The sequence below is a fragment of the Eulemur rufifrons genome, chromosome 8 (genome assembly GCF_041146395.1).
Source record: "Eulemur rufifrons isolate Redbay chromosome 8, OSU_ERuf_1, whole genome shotgun sequence".
In the NCBI taxonomy this organism is placed as follows: domain Eukaryota; kingdom Metazoa; phylum Chordata; class Mammalia; order Primates; family Lemuridae; genus Eulemur; species Eulemur rufifrons.
In genome coordinates, this window is record NC_090990.1 from 5,527,635 (window position 1) to 5,542,389 (window position 14,755).

Below are 14,755 nucleotides of genomic sequence, written 5' to 3' on the forward strand. Positions count from 1 at the left end.
AGCCCTGGTGTGATGCTCAGGCAGGAAGAGATCCAAGCTCTCAAAGAACCTGCACGTTCAAAGACGCCTGGGCGGAGGGCCCAGGACAAAAAGGTAGCAGAAAGCTCTTTCCCATTTGCTCTGCCGCCTTCCGAAATACCCCCCAGCAGCCTAAATGCACCCGTTCCCCAGGTAAACACTGTCCTGCTTACAAATAAATGCACAAGGCCAGGAAGTCACTCCTAGAATTTATCTTACAATAAATGATGAAGATTTATATGCAACAATGTTCAGTGTTCGCCACACCCTGGGCTCACACTGACTGGCTCTATGGCCTTGAGCTCTTTAACCTCTCTGAGCCTGTTTTCTCTACTTGACCTACTTCACAGGGCTTCGGTGAGGATTCACTGCAATAACACTGTGTGTCATTTGGCAAACAATCTTGGCTTGATGAGTGTTTGTCATTATTTTATGACTAATGGTGAAAATGAGAAATGAATGTCCAACAGGAAGGGACTGGTCGATAAATCATGGCACAGATATATGCCTACATATTACGCAATCACTAAAACGTTTTCTTGAAAAACATTAAGAGCACAGTAAAATTATCGTAAGTAAAAAAAATGGGTGTTAAAATGGGTATACTGTATGTTAAAATGTTTATACTGTATAGTCCCAACTTGGTGATAGAGATATACGCATATTTTTAAAAGGCACCCACCTGTATTCCCAGCTACTTGGGAGGCTGAGGCCAGAGGATTGCTTGAGCCCAGGAGTTCGAGACAAGCCTGGGCAACGCAGTGAGACCCTGTCTCAAAAACAAAAAATGCTGGCCGGGCACAGTGGCTCACGGCTGTAATCCTAATACTCTGGGAGGCCGAGGTGGGAGGATTGCTTAGGGCCAGGATCACTTACATCACCAGCCTGAGCAAGAGTGAGACCCCATCTCTATAAAGAATAGAAAAAACTAGCCGGGCGTGGTGATGCACGCCTGTAGTCCCAGCTATTCAGGAGGCTGAGGCAGGAGGATCACTTGAGCCCAGGAGTTTGAGGTTGCAGCAAGCTATGATGATGTCACAGCACTCTAGCCCAGGGGACAGAGTTAGACTCTGTCTTGAAAAAAAAAACGGTGACAGGAAATTTAACAAGGGTCATGGTTTTTATGCTATGTAATTGGATTCAATCAATCCTTTAAACTTCTCTGCTGTTTCTACCTTTCTCCAGTTTTCTGCAATGACTGAGCTTTACTGCACCACCAGGAAAAACAATCAATACACACTCTAAAGGCAGCAGCACTGGCCGCGAGAAAGGCACGGACTCAGCACTCCACAGAGCCTGCTCCGGGAAGCTGTCCCCACACTGGGCAGCTGGCCTTTCTCAGCGAGGTGACCTTCCTGAGAAGTATGGATTTCCTCTGGTTCAAAGCCAAGTCCTCCCAACTGTCAGGTCTGCTCAGCTACCCTTTGGGACCTGGAGACCATGCTCAGAGAACCCGCTGCCTTTCCGGCAGACCACAGGCTCCCAGACCAGAGCCCAGTGCGTTCACTTGCCCAGGCATGCACTGAGGGCTCAAGGGGCCCAGCTGTTCGAATATGAAGATGGAAGCCACAGTCCCAAGCTTGAGGGGCTCAGAGTCTGGCCAACAGACAGACCAGGAGACAGCATGGGGAGCAGCCAGCCAAGGTGCACACAATTGTGACAGGAGGGCCCGGCCCAGGATGCAGGAGATAGGGAGGGAAGTGGGGGCGGGGGGGTCAAGGCTGGGTTCCTGGTGGCCAAGAAGCACGTGCAGAGGCAGAAAGGTGTGGACACGCAGCCTGAGTCAAGAGCTGATGCTATTCTCTGTGGCCCTTTATGGTACGAGTGAGGCCGTGGTCTTGTGGGTGGGCAGGGGGTCCTGCTCATCGTATTAAGGGGCTGGATCTTATCCTCAAGACTGCAGGAAGCCACTGAAAGATTTTGAGCTGGGGGGAGACCTGCTGATGCCACTCTGAGCCTTCAAAAGCTACTCTAGAGGTGGAGGGTGGACCAGAGGGGGCAAGAGGAGAAGTCGAGATGCCAGGTAGGAGTGAGTCACGGCAATTGAGATAAGAATTAACACGGGGGGCTCAGATGACGATGGGGGCTCTGAACAGGGGGGAGAGACAGGGCAGATCTTAGAAGTGCTAAATAAGGCAAGAGAGACTAAAGTAATGTCCCCATTTGGGGCTGGGGGGGTGGAAGGTGGGAGGCAGAGCTCAGGCAGTGATGTAAGCGATGGGGAGTGGCTATAATGAAGCTTCGCTTGCTCACCTGCCACTCACTTCCGCTGTGCACTGGGTTCCTAAGTTTCATGGAAGATAATTTTCCACGGACGAGGTTGGGGGGAGGTGGGAGGGGTGGAGTTCAGGCAGTGATGCGCAGCCCAGTTCCTAAACGGCCACGGATCAATTCAGGGTTGCGGCCTGGGGGCTGGGAACCGCAGGTGTAAAGGACTAACCAAATCCCTGGGGAAGAGGACTCAGGGTGAGTCCTCGGAACACTAGGTATTTGCTGGTGCATTGTCAGAACACAGGATCCAGGTGGAGGAAAGGGTTCTAGGACGGGGAGGGGTGATGAATCTGGATCTGTGAGCACGGGGTGTCTGGCAAGCTGCTCAGTTGAGAGTCACACATGAAGGTTCTGAGGGTCAGGAGAGGGGTCTGGGCAGAGGAGAGAGAGAATGGCCCTGGAGGATGCCAGTGTGATTAAGAGGAAGAAAGAAAACGGGGGGCAGTGCAGGGTCACAGAGGACAGGGAGGGAAAGGAGGCTGTCATTCATCGACAGTCTCAGCTCAGCAGAGGCCAGGCAAGCTGGGAACTAGTAGGGTCCACTGCTCAGTACTGGGGCCTCTGCTGGAACCTCCTGGTAAGCCCCTAAGGTGCAGGCCCACCCTGGGGTCCCCAGAACCTGCCTGGGCCCCAGCACACACTTGACAGATGTGCATGGAGGGAAGAAGCAGAGGGTGGGCCCTGGGTGTGGCTGCAGCAGGTGGAGGAGCCCACTGTGGCCTCCCAGGGTCTCTCCCTGGGTCTCAGGGAGGGGAGCAGTGCCCCAGGTAGCAGACCTCTCCAGCCCTGGACGGGGGAGCGATGTGGGGCGCTGTTCCGTGGGAGAGTCCGCTGGAGTCCTCTCTGGCTCAGGGACCGCCTGGGGCAGAGCAGCCTGGGGCATCTGCTGAAGGACAGTGCCACCTAGTGGGCAGCAGTGTTCACGCCAGGCCTCCAGACGGCACCAGGTCCCTGCACCCTGCCCCAGGCCTGGAGGCAGCAGGCCAGGGCTTTTGCCTGTATTAGCAGGACACCTGCAGCATCAGCTGCGGTCAGCACTGCTAACAGATGAGGTGGACAGGTGAGAATTTTAGCTGAGATCCACCTGGCCCCACTGCTCAGGCAGATGTGCAGAGTCCTGCCCTCACACTGGACTGACTGTGGTTGTGTTGCTGCTGGGGTGTGTGTGTGTGTGTGTGTGTGCGCGCGTGTGTATGTGTGTGTGCGCGCGTGCGTGGTGTCTTGAGGCTCATACAGAAAGTAAGAGCTTGTGAAGCGCCTCCAGGCACAGTTGCCCCTCACCTCTTCCACTCTCAGTCCACAGAATCCTCAGGGCCTCCTGCAGCAGGGGTCTCCCCACGCGGCTCAGGCCTTGGCAGCCAGGTCAGAGGTAACCATGCAGAGGAGGGGGGCAGCCCACAGGGCTCCCCAGCAGGGGAGAACCACTCTGGCTGCCCGCTTCCCAACAATTCTTCCCCAGATCCTTCCTTGGCTCCAAGCTCAGCTCCAGGGACCCCTCCCGAGAGACAGAAGTGTCTGTGGACCCCACCTGCCCAGGAGGGCCCCGACTCTAGGGCCTGCCAGGTGGGTCACACCCCCCAGCCCACAGCTGATGCCTATGTGCCAGCAGTATTGGGGCCAGGTAAACAGCTGAGGTCACTGTGACCGTCTTCAACAACTTGACACAGCTACTTTTTAATCTCAACTACTGGTTCAGCTAAGTAAGATACAGTCTCTTAAAAATATTTTTTAAACTTCCCCTTATTACAAAGAAATGTATGTACAGTGTTAAAAAATTAGCCTTATAAAAATGTGTGTCTTAAGAGAGTGAAAGTCCCTCATATAGTCCCACCTCTGATAAAATGTGCTATTGACAGCCTGGAATAATTCCATCAGCTTTTTTTCCTATACACATATACAGTATGTGTGAGTGTGGGGAGTGGGGGGCGGGGGTATGTGTTGTTTTCTATACTGACACATGGTTCTACAACTTATTTTGCTTTTATCCATTTAAAGCATTCCAGGCCAGGCTCACGCCTGTAATCCTAGCACTCTGGGAGGCCGAGGCGGGTGGATCGCTAGAGGTCAGGAGTTCGAGACCAGCCTGAGCAAGAGCGAGACCCCGTCTCTACTGAAAATAGAAAGAAATTAGCTGGACAACTAAAATATATATAGAAAAAATTAGCTGGGCATGGTGGCGCATGCCTGTAGTCCCAGCTAGTTGGGAGGCTGAGGCAGTAGGATGGCTTGAGCCCAGGAGTTTGAGGTTGCTGTGAGCTAGGCTGACACCATGGCACTCTAGCCCGGGCAAGAGAGCAAGACTCTGTCTCCAAAAAAAAAAAAAAAAAAGCCCAAGTGGGAGGAAGGTGAGTCCCTAGGGAATAAGAGCTGAGGGTTTCAGTTAGACCTGGTTCAGGAGTCAGAGGACAGGGCCCCATGCTAGAAACCAACATCTGCCCTGGGAGCGGAGACCTCTCACAAGAGATCTAGGGAGGGGGCAGGCAGGTGTTACACGGAACAGGCTGTCGCGTATTGCCTGGGCACGCATGGCAGGCACACCCAGGCAGCCTGTGCAGGTAAACTTCTGTCCCTGGCGTGTCCTAGATTTCTGCTGAGTTGGGTGCACAAGCCAGGTCACACCCAGCATCAGAGCTTGGGAACTGGCCCCTGCACCAGGGCAGAGCCCCAAGATACCCTGGAGAACAAGGGCTGGCTAGCGATGCAACAACCCGCATTCTGCTTCTGAGAGCCCTCGCACGTCTGGACATGCCACGGGTTGCAATATTTCGTGGCCAGTAAGTCCAGCGAAGCATAAACAGAATAAAAGGAAAGGACTCTGGTGATGCTGGTCAGAATTCTGGGCCTCAGTGTCAGGTTAAGCCTTCCAGAGAGGGAGAGCCTTGCTAAGCGGCCAAGGCACGCAGAGCTGTCTGGCAAGCTGCAGGTTTGCATGCTGGTCCTCCCCAGTAACTTGCTGTATGGCGACGCACCTTATTGCTCCTGAACCCAGTGTCCTTGCTTATTAAGATGAATTAATACAAATAGTAGCTATCCACAACGAAATGAAATCAGTGCCTGCTACACAACAAACACTCAAATGTTACATGTTACTATGATGATTGATTGTGATCACTCAAAAAAGACATCCAGGCCTTTGGGGCATCCCTTCTGGCCACAGCCAGGACCACACCAGCCGCAGTGTGGCCTGTGCCCAGGCCAACAGTGACGGCACTGTCCTAGCACATAGAAGAGTTTCACTCTCCCTGGACAGGGTACTAGGTGGGCAGGGGTCAGGTTGAAGGTTAAGGAAATGCAACAAGCGTAGCCTCTGAAGTTACAGGGGCCCCCAGACACCTCCATTTCTTGCCTCCTCTAGGCCTAGACAGGGATCCCACCATCTGCCTCGTGGGGTCCTTGGCTCCCACTGGGGGAAGGAGATGGGATCGGGCAGCAGGCCCTGGAGGCTCCCGGGCTCAGCTCTGTGGTGGGAGGGAGCTTCGGCCCCTCCTGGTCTGCCCTGAGCCTCACGGCTCACCCAGCTATACTCTCTGAAGAACTGCAACTCAGTGCCCTGGGAAGGGCTTGGCCAGCCGCTTGGCCCTCAACTCACCCTGGTCAATGGAGTGCGGTGGCAGCTGGCTGAGCTGGCTGTTGACCACGCCTGCATAGGTGCGCAGGAACTCCTCCTCACTGGCCGTCAGCTGCAGGGGGAGAGAGCCGCGGTGAGGGGCAGCAGGCACCTGCTCCCCGAAAGGCACCAGCATTCCCAGAGGCACCTGCCCAAGCCCATTTGATCCCTGGGTGGTGCCTCCTCTGCTCCCCCGGCTTCTGTTCCTGAGATTCGATCCCTTCGGTTCCAGAGCAAGCACACCCCCCTCCCACCAGCTCCCACCCCTGAAACTCAGTCCATGGGGCCCACAGGCCTTGCCACGCGGAAGGAATCTGAGGTCAGAGTCTAGTCTAGTGCAGGGCTGGTGAAACACAGGTCCTGCCTGGAAAGACAACGGGCAATTCCGCAGCCCTGCCTCTCTTTTTGAGAAATCTCCCGAACCAGCTTGCCTGCTGCCCCTCCGTGCAGGCCTGCTCGGTTGCCTGCCAAGAGAACACTCTTGGGGGTCAGGAAGCAGGGCCAGGAAAGGAAGGCCAGGGTCTCCAGACGCTCCCACACCCAGCCCCAGCAAGGCATGGGGGTGGGAAGATGGCCCAGCAGTGCCCCCAGAACTGGACGTGCTGGGCTCTGTGCCTTGGAGGCCTGAAGTGACCACATGGCCACGGAGCCCAGCCACAGGCCCAACAGCCCCCTCCTCAGACCACGGCTCCTAAGGAGGTGGCTGCAGTCCCCTCTGCTCTCCCTGGGGCCTGCCGCTCGACACTCACGTTTGATCCCATCTTCCTCAGCATGAGCAGCACCCGGACCTTCTGCTGAATGTACATCTCCTCCGGACTCTTCCCGGGAGCTCCCTCGCGGTTCATCCCCCTGGCCCAGCTCTGGGGACTCCTGCAGGGTGAGATGTGGCATCGAGCGGGGAGCAGTCAAGATGGGATCTACTGGGACACTGACACCCACTGGGTGACCCACACCCTTCCCTAGGAGCCCCTTTCCACCGCAGGCTCATTTCTGAGAGCGTGGAGCAGGTGGCAAGTTGCCGGGTTCCTCCCCTGCCCTGCTGGTCCCAGGGACTGGGCAGCTCTGTTCCAGAGCGGGCACTGCAGGGGCTGGCCCGCTTGCCTACTGCTGCTGTGCATGGAGCTGTCAGGCCCAGAGAGGCTGAGCTGACTCAGATCTGCTAGCCAGCTCTACCTGCCAGCCACCCGCAGCTAGCCTCCTGCAACAAGCCCAGGCTGTGTGGTGCATGAAGCCCCAAGTGTCCCAGGTTTTCAAAGCAAACAACTTCGACACGCAGCAAAAGTGACAGAAATGGAGGCAGCCCTTGGCTCGAGAACCTGTGAGATCAGTGCCCAGCCCCCAGACACCAAGACAGCTCCCTCAGCGAAAGCCCCTGATGAGTTTGAGGCCCACTCCTGGGCTGGGCTCCAAGGAGTCCCTCGATGGGGAGAGGCTGGCCCAGGGCTGTGGAGCTTGCTGCTGCCACCCTCAAAAACCCACCCCACGTGCCAGAGGGATCCTGAGGGCAGCTGGGAAGGTGAGTAGCTGTGTCCAGGGGGAACAGAGACCTGACCTGCTGAAAGTCCCCAGGAGAGAAGTCCGGAGTTTCCTCCCTCCTGGAGGAGCCGGAGGAGAGGAGGCCGGGCGTAGAGGGGCTTGGGTTACACACGGGTAACTCCTGGATGAGTCAGAAATAACGCAGCAGCTGGTGGGGTGGAGCCTTATCAGCCCTGGTGCCAAGGAGCTGCGCTGGGAGAACCAGGGAACCGGGCTGCTGGGCCAAGGACACTCATCGCACCGTCCATCCCTCCAGGGTCAGCGAGCCCTGGACCAGCAGGCTCTCCCGGGCAGGGTGGCTCTCCAAGCAAAGGGTGGACTCGGAAAGTGCCTGAGCCTGGGCAGCAGCCTTCCTCCTGTAGGTATTTATCAACCGCTCACGTCCCATAAGCTAACAGGGCCCTGGCCGTACAAGTCTACACAACAGGCTGAGAGCCTGGCTGGCAGGGCTCACGCAGCAGCTGTGTGCGTGACACGGTGCAGGTGTCTGTCCAGAGCCTTCCTTTCCACCCTAGAGCCCCAACTCCCTCACTCTGCCACCTGCTCCCCTTCCACCTCCTCTGGGGCTCCCAAAAGGGCCTGGTTAGTGGCCAGGGGCTGGGAAGGAGAAGTAACCCACCATGAGAGCAATCTCCGATGAGAGGCTCCCCCCACATTCCCCTGGGCCGGATGTACCCAGGACATGGACAGCCCTAACTTCCTGCACAGCTGAGCGGGGGCGGGGGGCTCCCTTCTGGGGTTTCACTTTTCACGTGGACCCGCACTCACTTCCTTCCACTGGGCTGCACTCCACACACCCTGCGGCGTGAACCCTGCCCCTGGCCTTGAGTGCAGACAGTATGGTCTCCACCTCTCCACCTGGGTACTGGCTACTACATGGCCTTCCCCGTGACCCCCACTTCCTTCCTTGTCCTTTTCTTTATACAGTAGCCAGAATGGAAAAAAAAAAAAAAAAAACCAGAACAGATAACTCCCTGCTTAAACCTACCTGAGAATACACTTCACAGTCCTTACCAGGACCCTGCAAAGCCCCCCATGATCAGCACCCTCTTCTCCCTCCTCCCCTTGCTCTGCCTTCCTGGTGCCAGGTCTGTTTCTAGAACATGCCGAGAAGCTTTTTCCCCTTGGCAGCCTTGGCACTGGGTGCCCCCTCAGCCTGAAACTGGCTGCTTCGTCGGGGCTTAAAGATGCCTTCCCAGGGAAGCCTTCCCCACGGCATCACTGAGCAGCGGCCCTGGCTCACTGGCCCTGCATTCTGAAAGCGCCCTGCTGGCGTACTTTCTTACTGTCTCTCTCCCTCCCCCACGTGCTTTGCTCACCCCTGTCCTCCCAGAGCCTAGCACCTGGCAGGAGCCTGGCTGAACCCAACAGCCAGACAGCCTGTGGTGTCTGAGCCTCTCCCTCTTTACAATATCCACATCCATTTAGGGCCAAATGTCACTGTGTTAAAAGAGACCAAAGTACCTAACCCAGTCTCCCATAAACAAATTTGGCTTTTCCAAAGGACTCTGATTTTCAAAGTAGTATGCCTTGGGCTATTGGGCTCGCCAAAGAACATCTGAAATGTTCCATCCATAAAGCCTTCAAGCTGACAGGGCTTTCAGGAGTAAAAATCCTCCAATGCTGTCCTGGGTCCAAGGGCTAGTTTCAGTCTGCTCTGTCCTGGTGAAAGACAGGGTGGAATACACAGGATGGCCACTAGGTGTCACCACACACAAAGCACCAGAGTTGCAGTCCGCACCCTGCCCACCCCCAGCAGGCTCATGGAGAGCTCCTGACCACCTGGTGCCAGCATGCCAGGCTTGGCCATTGTGTGAATCGGTCACCCCTGCTCTGGCCATCCTTATTCCAATCCTACCACCGCAAACCACGCTTCAGTCCCGGGTCTCAAGGCAAGGTCTATTCACGCAGAGGGCTGGTGTCTGGTTTTTGCTGCCATGTCCCCAGGACCCAGTGGTACACAGTAGGGGCTTACTGGAGGAGCGTCCATTCTGCAGCACAGAAGCATTTTACATGGGGCCTATTTTACTGGATTTTGTTCTGTCCAACAATCCTACCCTGCACACCCCATACAGACTGGTGCCGTCCCGTCATCTTTGGTGTTGCAGCCTCTCTGTCCCCAGGACACCTCACACTGTGCTTACTGTGGGCTTACAACTGCCCGACCAAGGGCCTGGGTTGTCACTGGTACCTGCAAGGGTCTCAAGAGCCAGGCTACTCCCATTTCAACACGCGCCCCTGGCAGAGACCATTTCTGAAGCTGACTCTTCTTCCTTCTGGGAAAAACTCCTGACTTGTCATCTCAAAAAGTCCTGGTCATCTAGTATCCTTGGAGCTCCAGCCAGAGCTGATTCCGCCTGCTGCCTGACAGAGAGGGGACGCCCAGGGCTGGATCCAGGGCAGAATGTGGCCAGGGGCAACTGTCCCCGCCCTTCACACTCCAACCCAAGTGGACGAGAAACATCACGCCTGGTTCACCTGATTCTGTCCTGACCTGCAGTAAAGGTGTCAATGTGAACAAAATTAGTAATTGAAAAGGATAAATCATAATCAACCCAAACAACACAGACATTTCAGTCTCTGGTGTGCTACAATTTCATTAAAGTATGCTTGGGTTTGTTGCCTACACAAGCAAAGGTGCTATTAAATTTTCATCACTCTTCTGACAAGCATCAGATTAACTTCACTTGAGAATTTTCAGTCTCCTCTGTAGGGATCAAGAACTGGTCTCCGTTAAAATGTTTAAATTACATAAGCTCAAACTGCAACTAATTTAGACACAATAATTATTCATCCTGTTCTTGGACGTAAGAACCAAAAGTGACAATGCTTCTCAGTTATGGTCTCTTGGCTATTCCCGTAAACATCCCACCACTTAAAAGGGGCAGCTCTTCCACTCCAAACCCTAAGAAAATTTCTCAGTGTGAGCTGCCCAAGTCAGAGATGAGCCAAAAAAAGTGAAAACGGAAAGAAACAACAGGCAACTATCAACTAGCCCAATGAATAATGAGGCAACAGGTCTATAGTTACATATTACGCAGTAGACAAACACATGTTATGTGAAAAGTGGGTACCATTCCAGAAAAATGACATCTGATTGGGGCAAATACAATGAAGAGACCCCGAAGTACATATGTTCACTCCAGATACGGAGATGCACTCTTGCCACACGAGGGTACATGTGTGCATGCATGTGTATATACACACACACACACACACACACACACACGCTCTGCTGTTGGCCCCGGGCCTGCCTCTCTGGTGAAGGAAGCGTAACTGGCCAGGAAAGGACAGCGAGGAAGTGGCTCCCGACCACTGTGAAGCACTCACACAAAGACGGAACTAGCCCTGGCTTCAAAGGCCACATGCGTCCTCGGGGAGACACCCGAGGGCATCTGTAAGAAGCGCCCTCAGGTGCTACACTCCTGCCCAGCCTCTGCAGGAACCTAATCTCCACCACATGACTTCCAGCTTTCAGAAGTTGGCCTCACTTTGGAAGAATTAGGAGGTAGTGCAGGAGGGACCCAGAGACCGAGACTGCTGAGTACTACCTGTCCAATCAGAGGCTGGGAGGGTCTCTGTCTAGGAAACACAACCCATTCTGATACAGAGCTGTGAAAGCTGGCCTCCCTCTGACGAGCACAAGTGGCCCCAAATACAAACACAAGCACCTGCACTCATTTTATTTATAAACTTGAAGCTAATGTTTGAACACACACATTTATTTAAGTTAGAATATCCACTTATACCCACAGTGGTCTTGCACCTGCTAGGAAAATATCAAATAAGCTCAGGCTGGGCCAGGCAGCCAGGTGGGTCCTTTAGGTATACAAGCCACCTCCAGCCCTGGGTTACAGCACTTGTCTTTCGTTTTGTCCATTTTTAAACACACTGTGATAAATTGTAAATGCTTCCATTTAAAAATATACATTTACGTTTTCACGATGTTTACACTGCACAAAAATACAATGCCATAGAATCGTGTGATTCATAGAGTTTATATAAAACATTAATTCAGAGTCTGCACATGTCTTAGCTTAAAAGAAATCAGCAGTACCACAACATTCGCCATAGGAACCCGCATAGCTCGAGAAATGAGCACTGTTAGGGTCAACGGTGAAAGGTAAAGAGATGAGTTAACTTCATGGTCAGCCCTTGAGAGTCGTGTCCAAGACCACCCCTAAGCCCCACCCAACACTATGCTACGGCCACATTACCAGCACCCTTCCCTTGAGTCCTTACCTGCTTCTGGAAATTAACTTCAGGCAAACAGGTGTTCAACTGAGAGGGGAGGGCTGTGGCCGGCGAGAAATAGGAAGGTGCCGCCCTGTGGAGACAGAACACAGGTCATGGGAGGAGCCGGGCCCCAGCGGCTGCAGAGTCAGAGCCAGAGCACACGCCCAGCTGAGGGATTCACAACTGCTGGCGGGAAGCTCACGGAGCTGGGCTCTGGCGCAGTCCAGAAATACCTGTGTGTCTGGCGAGCCCAGGGAACCTGCACCAACACCTCTGGACGAGGTGCTGACTGCAGCTCTGCTGGCCTGTCACTTCCGGCAGAAGCAGGTCAGACCACTTGACACCACACACCTCCTCCCCTTGGGTAAGTCACCAAGTCTAATTGAGAGCCTGTGCTCCGAGACATCGTGGACCAGAATGAATCACTCTGGGACAGCTGACGGGCAAGTCCCAAACATGTACAAGATGACGTCCCACCCACCAAAGCTAACACGACAAGCAAGGCACAGGTAGCTTGGCAGTCTGCCTCCCTCGCACTCAGTGCATTTACGTTTGTCTGTGTGCTTGGCAGACATCTGCAGTCATATGTGTAAACACTACTAACACAGACATATGTCACACGCACACATACGGCACAGTCATGCCTTACTCACAGACCCATGAGCCTGGCTCATGTGTGCTTGCCCCCACCATGCCTCAGCCAGGAATCAGAGAACACGGCCTCTCCTTGTGCTTCCCACACTCGGTCTCAGCATTGGGTCACAAGTACAGGCTCACTGAGCAGGAGCCTTCCCTGCCCGGGCCACCTCCTCCGCTGGGGCACACGGACCACAGGCCTCTGTGTCCCCTAGAGCACCTGGCATATAACTGGGCTCCAGCTCTCAGCCCTGCGCTGAGGAGAAGTCTTAGGATAGCACTCTCAGAAACCGGTTCTGAGGGAGGTGCAGGACCAAGGACAGCTCGGAAACCCACTGTCTTCAACGACTTCTGCAAAGAAAGCTGCTCGCTGACCCAAGGGGCTGAGGAAAACGTGCTTTCCAGAGAAAGCAGGATTTCAAAAGCCTCCCCTGAAGTCAGACATTGCTCTAAACCTCCGAGTTTCGTACGTGTCCCTTCAACCAGTGGATGGCCCTGGGATGGAGGAGCCGTCACCCCCGACTGCCACCCCCTCCACCAGCAGACTAACCCTACAGGAAAAGGCCATTTATAGCAATTAATTGCTTTTTATTCTGCTAGATATCAAAGCACTGAAATACCAAGGAACCCTGGGGAACTTCCCACCCAAGTCCCCACATTCCTTCAAAAAGAGATGAAAAGAGCCTTCTCCCACTTCTGAAGGGCTTTAATTTCTTCAACTACCACAGCCAATTATCACTCTTGTCTACAGGGCTCAGACCTTTCAGGAGTGGACGGATCTTTGTATCACAGCTTTAAGGAAAGGAGTCAAGAGGAACAGGGCCCGCCCAGGGAGGTACGGCCACCTGTTCTATTTGTCATCTTATACTCAGGTCAATGTTCCCAGTTTACAGAAAAGGAAACTGAGGCTCAAAGCGCCTAGGGCCCCAGAACCAGCGTAAGACGGGACAGCGCCCTCCAGGAGCTAAATTCTATTTTTGGTTCTGCTCTGCAGCTGATCCGCTGTGCAACCAGAGGCCGGTCGCTGCCCCGCTGTGCACATCATCTCACCACCTGTGAACAGGCGGTCATGACCCCGCCACGTCTGCCCACAGTGGAGACGAGATTAGGGCTTCTAGGGAATGAGGCCTGGGCAGCCGCACAGGACCCCACGCTTGGTTTACTGCTGTGCTGTCACTGTCTTGAAATTCCTAATAAGTTTTTGACAAGAGGCTCTGCATTGGGTCCTGCAAATTGTACAAGTGGGTCCAGAATGAGAAAAAGGAGATCAAGGTGCCTCTCAAACTGCCAAGGCTCCCAAACCTTAAGCAGAAGCTACATGGACTCAAGAAGGATTTACTGAGCAGGGCGTGGTGGTGCATGCCTGTAGTCCCAGCTACAAGGGAGGCTGAGGCAGGAGGATCACTTGAGACCAGGAGTTTGAGGTTACAGGGCAGCCCTTGGAGCACAACTACAGGTACCCAGTGGGCTCCAAGGAGGAAAAAGGAGGCGCAGGCCCTAATCTCCCTTAATGCCCTCGAGGGAGTGAGGACAGCCCTCATCTGCAACCAGAAGTCAGGAACCAACAGGAAGACAGTCTGCCCAGAGTCCCTGGACCCACACACCCAAAGCTTCTCTCCAGCCCATAACATCCAGAACAAGGTGTTCGAGCCAAGAGTCTCTGGTCACTGGTTCAGAGTCAGCTGCCTGAGAAACCCTGAGGAAAAGGAAGGCACCGCAGTGTGGAGGATGGGGAGGGAACACAGAGCTCCTGCGCCGAAGGCCTCAGGAAAGTGAGCCGGGAACGGCCTCTCTTCCGTCCTCCACACTCAAACCATGCCATGGAGACGTGGCACGGAGCAGCACCAACTCAAAAAGGAAAACACAAAGTGGTATGTAAACCAACATGCACACGGCCAAATAAACACAGGGAGGAATTCTGTGAAATGAGGACTGAGAGTGTCCCATGCAGCCAGCACAAGGGGAGGGGACCCGGAGCCTGGGGTTTCCTATGCATTCCTGGCCCTGCTGCCTGCCAGCCGTGGGGCCGTGGGGACATTGTTCATTCACTCCATCAACAAGTTTATTGAGAACCTACCTGTACTGGCGTACATCCTTGAAAGCAGCCAAAATCCCCACGTGCATCACACGTACACCCAGGGAGGGGACAAGCACACAACACACTGGAAATAAGCTACGGGTACACAAACGGTGGGTAAATAATGTCCCATGGAGAAAGGAGATGGCGCTGTGGTAAAACCGTGCTGAGAGGAACAAGGAGTGTGGGATGGCCAGGGTGGGCCTTCCTGTGCAAAGACTGGGGGCGGTGGGAGAGTGGGCTTGGGAGCAGAGCTGGACCGAGGCCCTGTAGAGGCCGCAAGGGTGGCTGCGGACAGCACCCCAGGGGTGGACCACAGCGGGAGAGGGAGCAGGAAGCTGATCCTCAGGGCCGGCCAGGCCACTGTGGGAGCC

The 14,755-nt window shown here is 54.5% G+C and overlaps 1 protein-coding gene across 1 annotated transcript in view; it reads right to left on the reverse strand.

Annotated features, from left to right (window-relative positions):
* The window catches only part of CTNNBIP1 (catenin beta interacting protein 1), a 48,608-nt gene that overhangs the window by 14,084 nt on the left and 19,769 nt on the right, over positions 1–14,755 (reverse strand). Inside the window, exons 2-4 of the mRNA XM_069477318.1 lie at positions 11,675–11,759; positions 6,646–6,766; positions 5,879–5,969 (exon numbers count right to left, since the gene is read on the reverse strand). Of these exons, the coding sequence (XP_069333419.1) occupies positions 5,879–5,969; positions 6,646–6,741 (187 nt within the window). The 5' untranslated portion in view covers positions 6,742–6,766; positions 11,675–11,759. The remainder of the gene's footprint in view (positions 1–5,878; positions 5,970–6,645; positions 6,767–11,674; positions 11,760–14,755) is intronic.